Below are 10,289 nucleotides of genomic sequence, written 5' to 3'. Positions count from 1 at the left end.
AGGGATTCTATAGATATCCAATAGGATATAGACCCCAGAGTGGTCGGTCCATATGAATGGTGTTATCCCTGCATCAACAACCAGAGAAGAGATAGAGTGAGATATATGTAACATATCTATCCGCGAGTACAGTTTATGAGGAGCTGAAAAGTGAGTGTAATCCTTTGCCGAGGAATGTTTTAAACGCCAAGAGTCACACAAACTGTATTGCTTCAGGGAAGAAATAAGAGTGTTTGAGGCCTTCAAGGAGGCGGGAGTCAGTTTATGAGGATGAGGAGAGGTGCCGAGAATGAGTCTATCCAAAAGTATAGTATTGAAGTCTCCCCCCAAAACTATGTGTCCCTGCGCAGATCTACCGACATGTCTAAATAGTGAGTGAAAGAACTGGGACTGGTCTTGGTTGGGAGCATATGTTGAGATCATAGTCAGGGTCTCTGACCTAATAGTGCCTGACACCATTATATAGCGTACCTCTGGGTCTGCTATTGTGTGGGTATGTAAAAACGGGATGCTGCGATGAATTAGGATAGCAACGCCTCGTTGCTTGCAATTGGCGGATGCAAAGAAAGTCTGAGAGAATTGTTTACCTTTAAGCTGTGAGTGATGACCAGTGAGGTGAGTCTCCTGAAGAAATACTATATCTACTTTCTCCCGTCTGCATGCACTCAGGACAATAGTGCGTTTCCTAGGGGAATTGAGTCCGTTTACGTTAATGGAGAGAAGCTTAAGTGCCATAGGGTACTACAAGGGAGGATCCTAACATAACCTGCCACGGTCGACATTCTATAATGAAAGGAAAGTCAGTCCTCACAATCCGCCGAGGACCGCCCCAAAGATGGAAAAAAGAAACAGAAAAAGGGAGGAATAAAGATACAGTCAAGAGAAAAAAGTTAAATAGGAGAGAAGAGCCCATATGGGCAAGAACCCTGTAAAGATGGGTCCCGCGTAGGGACCGCCACAAAAAATACAATCCATCAAAATGAACAATTAAGAAAGGGAGCATGGGTAGTGGCAAAAACATATAACACGGCTGTTTGAAAACCTGAACCTATAGATTTCAGCCCGAGCTTAAACATTTAAAACAAGTCCCCAACATCATGAGGGGGTTATCGTCGTCGAACCTGTGGGGAGAAGAGAGAGGGAGGAAGGGACAAAAAAAAAAAAAAAAAGGCAACACACCGAAACATACTCTCATCAAAAATCACAGTGTGTAGAAGGCTACATCTATCACATTATGACATAACTATTGAAAGGATATCATTATTGCAGTCAGATTGTGCAAAAGGACACGCCTGCCCATCAATAAAGACCATGAGGTAACATATAAAAATCACCAACAAAACCATGGAGAGCCCCGGTGCAGCCAGTCATTTTCAAGTATGTTCGCCAGTCTTTTCTTGTCGACGGGTCACCCTTGTCCACTCCAGCTGCGGTGGTAGGGGACGTTGAGGCTTCGGGGAAATGCAGAAGTAGCGGAAGAAGAAGCCTCATCCGGAAGAATATCAAGCTTATCCAATAGCTCCTGTCCCTGCGTCAGGGTTTTAATAGCATGAACCGTGTTGTTGGCAAAAACATGAAGCATAAAAGGGAATCCCCAACGATAACGAATTTGTTGTTGACGGAGGACTCTTGTGATTGGTTGGAGATCTCGACGTTTTTGGATCGTCGAGGGTGCCAGATCCTGAAATATTTGAATCTGTATCTCTCGAAAAGTAATGTCTTGGGTATCACGGATTAATGATAGGATTCTTTCTTTGGAGCGGTAGTAGTGTAGGCGTATTATCACGTCTCTAGGTGGTTGAGACGGAGAGGGTTTGGAACGTAGAGCTCTATGCGCTCTGTCGCACATGCAGTCCTCTTCAGTAAGTTCAGGCACTAGAAATTGGAACAGATCTTTTAAGAAAGCAGGAAACGCCGAACTCTGGATCGATTCCGGCACATGGCGGATTCTAAGATTATTACGGCGCGAACGATTTTCTTGGTTTTCTTGGCGTTCCTTTAACCATTCCACCTCCTCATGAAGCCTGCAAAGTTCCTTATCCGTTCTGTTGCCCAGAGAAGCAATCTCAGTTTTAAATTCCGATACCGCTTTAGACAGTTCTTGTTTAAAGGCCGATTGGACGCCTTCCAAAAGGCCCGTCATTACTGCTTGGATCTGTGGATCAATGCTCGGTACCGAAGAGACAGGGGAGGAGGGAGATTCCGGAGAAGCCATTTGAGAAGCGGCACTTTTAGCTTTGTTGCCAAAAAAATTTGTAGAAGCTGGGGGATTTTTCTTCTTGTTCTGTGCCATAATCAACACATGAAAGCAGATTCAATCTTCAAAGAAAAATAGTTATGGTATATCACAAAAAAAAGGGGGGGGCAAGGGAAGCCACCGGTCGTCACAAAGGTAAATATCAATAAATCAGGACAGCCGTGCGTCACACATTCAGAGAAGCATAATGATACCATGTCTGGGCATCTTAGGACTGAAGAAGTAAATCCAGGTCCGGTGTAGCAGAGAAGAGGGGTAGCTCAATAGCTGCACCCTGGGTTCAAACCGACGGGTACGACCACAGTGCGTCCGGGATCACAAAATGGCAGATGCAAGTCCACCGCGGGTGCTGCACAGACCCCCCCACTATGGTAGATGAGACAGAAGATGTAGCTAAGTTGGGGAGGCACACGGAGTCAGCAGCTGTCCGGAGGCCGGGGAGCAGGCTCAAGATGGCAGTCGCTGTAGGTCTCACTGTCACCCTGTCAGTGGGTGCGTGACGCCAGACGGGCTGAAGTCCGCCCTGCGGTCTCCGGCAGGTCCCGGCTTCTTGGTCACGGGGGGGCCGCAACCTGCAAGGGCAGAGAATCTCTGTCCTCTGGCTCCGCAGCACACCCCCGGCTGCCCGAACGAGTGTATGTAACGGGACGGTTGTTCTAGTGGGTTTGGGCAGGATTTAGCACTGAATAGGAGGCTAAATGATAGGGATTTTGCCAGAGCTCAGCCAAAACGCGTCCTCTCGGTTAGCTTGCTAAGCCACGCCCCCCGTTTTTTTTTCCTTTTCCATTTTTTTTATGTTTTATTTTTTTTTAAATGTATGTGCCCTGTATATGAAAATGTAGACCCACTGTAGATTTTGCCAGGCAGACCTCAGTCCACAGACAGTGTCAACAAATACAAACAGCGGGGTATCTGTTGAAAAGCGGAGGGAGAAATAGCCAGGGGGAGCGTGCACACAGAACAGCAGTAAAGACTGCTCATCAGATTCCTCAGGAGCCGGCCGGGGCTTGGAGGCAGCAGCCGCTGCAGACAGAGACCCACTGGGGGAAAGAGGAGACAGCCAACCCTGGCCGCGGCACTTCCGGTCGCGGGAGCCGGGATCCGGCGCCAGAGTTAGCGGTCGAGGCAGCAGGGGAGAGGAAGCAGCAGCACGCCAGAGGACACGGCGCGCTACTCCCCAGGAGCCGGCAGGGGCCGGGAGGCGTCAGTCACCGCCGACAAAGATACACTGGAGGAGAAAGGGGACAGCTATCCCCGGCCGCGGCACTTCCGGTCACGAGCGCCGGGACTCAGCGCCGCACCACCGCAGCAGGAGGCAGCCTCACCTATAAGTCCGCTTCTGGGGCAGCAGGTGAGAGGGGGCAGCGGCAGGTCTTCAGTGCAGGGGGAGGGCCAGACCCACGGGATGAAAGGGCTTAGGCATCACCTCCGGGCTCCAGTGCAAATTTAGTCCCCGGCTTCAGTGGAGTGTACAGGCCTCAACCCGCAGAAATGCAGGAGGCACTTCCCGGCTCCGAGGCCTGAAACACCCAATGTGAGCAGGCTGCTGTTAGAGTGTATCTAAGCGGGCTACGGTCCGCAGCAATTTGGGATAAATGTAAAAAAAAGCCCGTTTATATGACCGTCGGTCAGGAGCTCTGCAAAAGCACAACCTCTCCAGTTGCCAGTCAGGCCACGCCACCTGCTCTACTCACTCTTACATGCAGGTCCCCACTCTCTGGGATCACAACGGATCCCTTTCAGCTCTGCCTCTACAGCTGCCTGGCCCGCCCCCTGCTCTCCTCCACTCTTCCCTCCTGCTCCCATTTCCAGGGTATAGTGTGCTGCTCTGCAGTCAGTGCACTGTACACACACAGAAGATGCCATTGCAAGTGGGACAGCGCTGCAGGGCACAGAGGTATATCCCTTCTCTGCTGTACAGTATGTTTCACTGTCCTCCTTACCATTCCTGCCTCTGTCCCTTCCCCATATATGTGCACTGCCCCCTCCCCATATCTGTCCCTCTGCCCCCCTCACTTCTGTTCCTCTGACCACTCCCTGTCTGTGTGCCCCTGCCCGTTCATCAAATCTGTGCCTATGCCCTCTCTTTATGTGTGATTTTGCACTTTCCCATCTACTCTTTGCCCCCTCCCCATATTCATGACTCTGCCCCCCTCATATCTGTGCATCTGCCCCCCTCACTTATGTTGCTGTAACCACTCCCTGTCTGTGTGCCCCTGCCCCATATCTGTGCTTATACCCTCTCTGTCTATGTGCTTTTGCCCTTTCTCATCTTTCCTTTGCCCCCTCCCCATATCCTTGACTCTGCCCCCCCTTATATCTGTGCCTCTGTCGCCATCACTTCTGTTCCTCTGTTGCCCCTAATCTGTGCCTCTTCTTCCTCCCTATCTATGCTGCTGATCCCTGTTTACCACTGCCCCTTTATCCATGTTCTCACCCAATGGCTTTTCTGGCTGCCGATCAGCCACTGGTGGGGAGGGGGCACCCCCATCAATTTTGCCACCGGGCGCCAGGTATAAACTTACGCCCCTGTCTAATGGTGAATTATCAGTTGCATCACTACTGCTCTCTCCATACTAAAGAGACTCTTGCTGGACTGGACTTTTACACAGACAAGGGCAACTTTCTGGAACGGACTCCTCCAATGAAACCTTACTACCTGACCCAATACCCAGGGTAATATATACCATTTTATTAACATACATGAATTCATGTTACAGATGTGTCCACATACATCTTTGCTATATCCCGCCAGGTATATGTCGTTTGTACACATATCTGTGCTTTTTTATTAAAATGTCATTTTTAATTGTATGCAATCGCTACTAGCAACCATTGTCTTTTATTATTAGAGCAAAGCCTTCCTTACGCTTTTTTGTATTATTGAGGGAGTGACTATTTTTGGCTGCAGCTTAGCAAGAGTGTCTCATACATCAAGCACCCGAATATACCTTAGTATAACCTTTCTTTACCCTCCGAAAAGTACCTTGGCCCAGCCAGACTCTTTACTGCCCTGCAACCTCTATGCTGTCTGATTTAACTGTACTGATCCAGCAAATGTCTACCAATGGCTTTGGTATTAGTAGTCCAAGGGCCAACCTGTAGTGAACCTGCACACTACTACCTGTAATACAGTGCATGGTCCAGGCACCCTATACAGTTACAGCACCGAAAGCAGAGCCATTGCTTAACCCAAACATTGGGGCAGATTTATTACGCTCGGTGAAGTGATAAATTGGAAGGTGATAAAGTACCAGCCAGTCAGCTCCTGTCATTTTTCAAACCCAGCCTGTGACATGGCAGTTAGGATCTGATTGGCTGGTCCTTTATTACCTTACACTTTATCACTTCACAGAGCTTAATAAATCTGCCCTGTATGTAATAGGATCATCAAAGCAGATATTTTCAAATCTCCTGCTGCCTGGTAATGTGGTAATTTATTCACTGACTTGAACCAGTCAGTTTGAGATTTCGAAGAGGGACGCAAATCAAGTTGATACAGTGCATTAGCATTACAGTGCATACAATGAACAAGTACAAACTTTTCAAATCATTCAATATCAGTTAACAGCGAGGTCAAAACTACAGCATGAATACCTTTATGATGGAATAAATAATATGTTTGTATTTTAACTTTGATGAATAATATACAAACATATGTTAATTTTATACCATGCTCTAGTTAAGCTAGTAGCCAAGGCAATATTTTTTTCAAAGGAAAATGTAGAGGACAAGTTGTCTTCTAGCAAAACGTAAGTGGTCAGTTACTTCATTATCTGGCAAGACAGCAGATGGCGGACATTACATCTTCCTACACATTCCTTAAAAAAAACACCCTTTTGTTTAGCATAACTTACAGTATTACTGTAGTATCCTTGTGTGATGATTTCTGAATGGATTGTCTAATTAGAGTTGGAAATCCATTGTATGAGCCCATAAGTGTGATTATTCCCATAATAACGAGAGTGTATAAATGTAGTATTATTTAATTTGGGACATCTCCGCATGGGAAGTATGTACCAGAACATTCCGTATTGACTACACCCACTCCAATTCTCACGATGTGTGACTAATGGGACTTGGTACAAAAAGGCATGTCCATTGTTGTATCCATTATTTTCACTTATCCGTGGTGATTGATGAAAAGGATTCTCTGGATATCTACTCCACAATATCATAAGTAAGTGACAGCTTCACGTTAGTATACTGTAATAACACAGAGGTGTTCTTTATTATACCCAAAGTCCATTTATCATACAGTGGCTTTTCCGTCAAATCCATGGTTGATGCAAGCCCAGGTATCTACCCTTTGGAATGATTCAGCAACCTAAGGAAGACAAATACAAATAATCAGGCAAGAAATTAATTTACAATTTGGTAGACATCTCCATATTAATGACCTCTTCCCTGTGCCCAAATAGGAACTTGGGGGTTGTATCCCTGACACCTATCACACTGCCTGTAGTTGGGAACTGCTGGAAACTATTGTGCTGGGAGCTTACACTGCGGGTTGAGTGACCCATCTAGTCCCTTGCAATAGCACTGAACTGGATACACTGATAACTCATGCATTGTACTGTCACAGTGTAATATGACTCCTGGTGGTTTCTAGCATGAGGTGACTGGAAGGAACCTTAAGTGGAAAGACTCCTTTTTGATACAAAATATTTCATTAAATACACCTAGGGGCTTAGTTATCATCAACAAAATTTTTGCAGGTTACCCCCCCCCCCCCACCCGAAACACCAATTTGCACGTACACCCGCAAATATTAAGTATCCCCCGGAAACGCAGCAGGTATCAGAAATGTGAGTCTCCATTTACGACCAGGAAGTACTACAGTGCTTTTCAGAATGGAGGCAACAGGCTTTGGGAAGGCATGCAATAAAGATACCAGCCCTTGGGTTTATTTAGAAAAACAACTATACAGGGCATGGTACATGGAAACTGTTTAATTACAAGCTATAATGCTTTAGTTTTTTAAATCAAAACAACTATATAATGAAATAGATCATTAGTTCAAACTTTAAACACACAAAATTTACAGATATATAAAATGTATAATTTAAGACATTTGCTGAGGAGCTCCAAGTGGCTACTACTATATATTTTATAGAGTAAGAATAGCAGGTATGAAGACTCTTGCCTTAGTTGCTATCTACAGTTATGACAAGGGCTTGAAAAATGTACATTGATAAATATTTAGTAAGTGTTATAGGCTTTTATATTAAAATGTGTTCAAACTACAATCTAAATTGCAGTGTAAAAATAAAGCTGTCCAGCATTTGTGGTCTACATGCAAAAGCAGCCAGTATTTACCCTGCGTGCAAACAAATTCAATGTACTGTATTTGCATCTCTGCATTGCAACATAGTCTGTCCAGGAGCATAGTTACTTGCTATTTCTTACTTTATTTCCAACTCAGGATTAGGCCCTTAGGGACCTATTTATCAAATAATATTATTGAGGATACCTGGATATAGCATCAGATATGGGGGCTGCAAAGCTGTCAAATTAACCAAGCTTCAGAATGTGAAGTCCAGTTAACACCTTCTCCCATCTGGGCTACCATATTGCAAATTCTTCCAGAGAGGGAGACTCTGGATCACTCTTTGTTGGTCCTTAGTGATGCATGCACTGGCCAACGCCCACACCTGCACATTGGCTGCCAGAGACCCAAACCAGAAAGCAGTATGAAGGTGTTATACTTTTTGGACCCTATTTCCTGGCAAGGAATTTATAGTAAATTTGAGATAAATATGCACCTTAGTCTATAGTTTCCAGAATAATGTAAAAAGTCCACTTAGTAAAGAAGCAAATTATACTTACCGATAATTTCATTTCTTTGAGATACTTCATGGCAGCCATAACTACTGGGAATGTATCCCATTCCTAACCTTAGACAGGGAGTTTTTTTTTTTTACACCAAGGACCACCCACTATGGGTACATAACAGCACTCCACCCCCTTCTCCTTAGTCTTTTGAGTGTCTCCTATGACAAGTGCCTCTGAGAAAAACCAACTAAGGGAGGCTTAGTTATGGCTGCCATGAAGTATTATTATTATTATTATTATTATCCTTTATTTATATGGCGCCACAAGGGTTCCGCAGCGCCCAATTACAGAGTACAAATGCACATAAAAAATAGGAAAACAGTGACTTGCAGTTGAATACAATACAGGACAAGTACAGGGCAACTAAGAATAACTACACCAGTAAACATAGAGATAAGTTCCAGGTGGTCAAAAAACTGTGGGATCTGGGCAGTTGAGGATTATTAAAGTAAGAAAAGTATAAGCACATGAGGGAAGAGGGCCCTACTCGTGAGAGCTTACATTCTAAGGGGAGGGGTAGACAGACAGGGATGACACAGATGGGGTACATAGAGAGCGTGGAACAGAGGGTTATGTTGAGATTTGGCCAGGTTTGGTAAAGAAATGGGTCTTAAGAGCCCGTTTGAAGTTTTGTAGAGAGGTGGAGAGTCTGAGGGGGAGAGGTAAAGAATTCCAGAGAAAGGGAGCAGCACGTGAAAAATCTTGGAGATAGGAGTGGGAGGAAGTAATCAGAAGACAGGAGAGACGGCGTGCATTAGCAGAGCGAAGAGGACGGGTGGGAGAGTAAAGGGAGATAAGGTCAGAGATGTAGATGGGAGAGGAGGGGGTGAGGGCTTTGCAAGTGAGTGTGAGAAGTTTGAATTGGATTCTGAAAGGGAAGGGAAGCCAGTGGAGGGCCTGTAGGAGAGGGGAGGTAGACGTAGTGCGTTTGGTGAGGAAGATGAGCCGGGCAGCAGCATTGAGGATAGATTGGAGTGGAGAGAGGTGATTGTCAGGGAGGCCAGTTAAGAGGAGATTACAGTAGTCCAGTCTGGAAATAATCAGTGAGTGAATAATGATCTTAGTGGCATCCTGTGTGAGAAAAGGTCTGATTCTAGAAATGTTTTTGAGATGAAAATGACAGGTTTGTGAGAGGTGCTGAATGTGTGGTTTGAAGGAGAGGGAGGAGTCAAGGATTACGCCAAGACAGCGTACTTGGGGGCTAGGGGAGATAGTCGTGCCATCAATGGATAATGAGATTGTGGGAGGTGAGGCTGTGCGGGAGGGTGGGAAGATGATCAGCTCAGTCTTAGACATGTTGAGTTTAAGAAAGCGCTGAGACATCCAGGAAGAGATAGCAGAAAGACAGTTTGAGGTACGAGTGAGGAGAGCCGTGGAGAGATCAGGGGAGGAGAGGTAGATTTGAGTGTCATCAGCATAGAGGTGATATTGGAAGTTAAAAGAACTAATGAGTTCACCTAAAGAGGACGTATAGAGAGAGAAAAGGAGAGGACCAAGAACAGAGCCTTGGGGGACACCAACAGTTAGTGGAAGTGGGGGGGAGGTAGCATCATGAGAGGAGACAGAGAAGGAACGATCAGAGAGGTAGGAGGACAGCCAGGAGAGGGCAGTATCACGCAGACCAAGAGAGTGAAGGATTTGCAGAAGGAGAGGATGGTCCACAGTGTCAAAAGCAGCAGAGAGTTCAAGAAGAATAAGCAGAGAGTAGTGGCCCTTAGATTTGGCTGCATGGAGGTCATTGCAGACTTTTGTGAGGGCAGTTTCAGTGGAGTGGAGAGAACGGAAACCAGACTGGAATGGGTCAAGCAGTGAGTGAGAGGAAAGAAAGGCAGTGAGGCGATTATAGACAATACGCTCAAGAAGTTTGGAGGCAAAGGGGAGGAGAGAGATGGGTCGATAGTTGGAGAGAGTGTTAGGATCAAGGGTAGGTTTTTTAAGAATAGGGGAGACAAGAGCATGCTTGAAGGCAGAGGGGACAGTGCCTGATGAAAGGGAGAGATTGAGAAGGTGGGCAAGATGGGAACAGGCAGAAGGGGAGAGGTAACGGAGGAGGTGGGAGGGGATAGGGTCGAGCGGGGAGGTTGTGGGGGGGGGAGGAACGGATGAGGGCCATGACTTCCTCGCCAGATACATGGGAGAAAGATGTCAGAGTTGGTAAGAGGGAAGGGAAGGGGTGGCAAGGGATGGGTGGTGGCTG

General features: G+C 46.1%; 1 protein-coding gene across 1 annotated transcript in view; it reads right to left on the bottom strand.

The window, feature by feature from the left end:
* Positions 1-5,675: 5,675 nt before the first annotated feature.
* The window catches only part of ADGRD2 (adhesion G protein-coupled receptor D2), a 611,421-nt gene continuing 606,807 nt past the window's right edge, over positions 5,676-10,289 (bottom strand). Inside the window, exon 26 of the mRNA XM_063936865.1 lies at positions 5,676-6,584. Coding sequence (XP_063792935.1) covers positions 6,577-6,584 — 8 coding nt within the window. The 3' untranslated portion in view covers positions 5,676-6,576. The remainder of the gene's footprint in view (positions 6,585-10,289) is intronic.

This window comes from Pseudophryne corroboree, chromosome 8 (genome assembly GCF_028390025.1).
Source record: "Pseudophryne corroboree isolate aPseCor3 chromosome 8, aPseCor3.hap2, whole genome shotgun sequence".
Classification (NCBI taxonomy): Eukaryota; Metazoa; Chordata; class Amphibia; order Anura; family Myobatrachidae; genus Pseudophryne; species Pseudophryne corroboree.
Note: the sequence above shows the minus strand (reverse complement) of the source record. Positions and strands in the feature narration are given on the sequence as shown.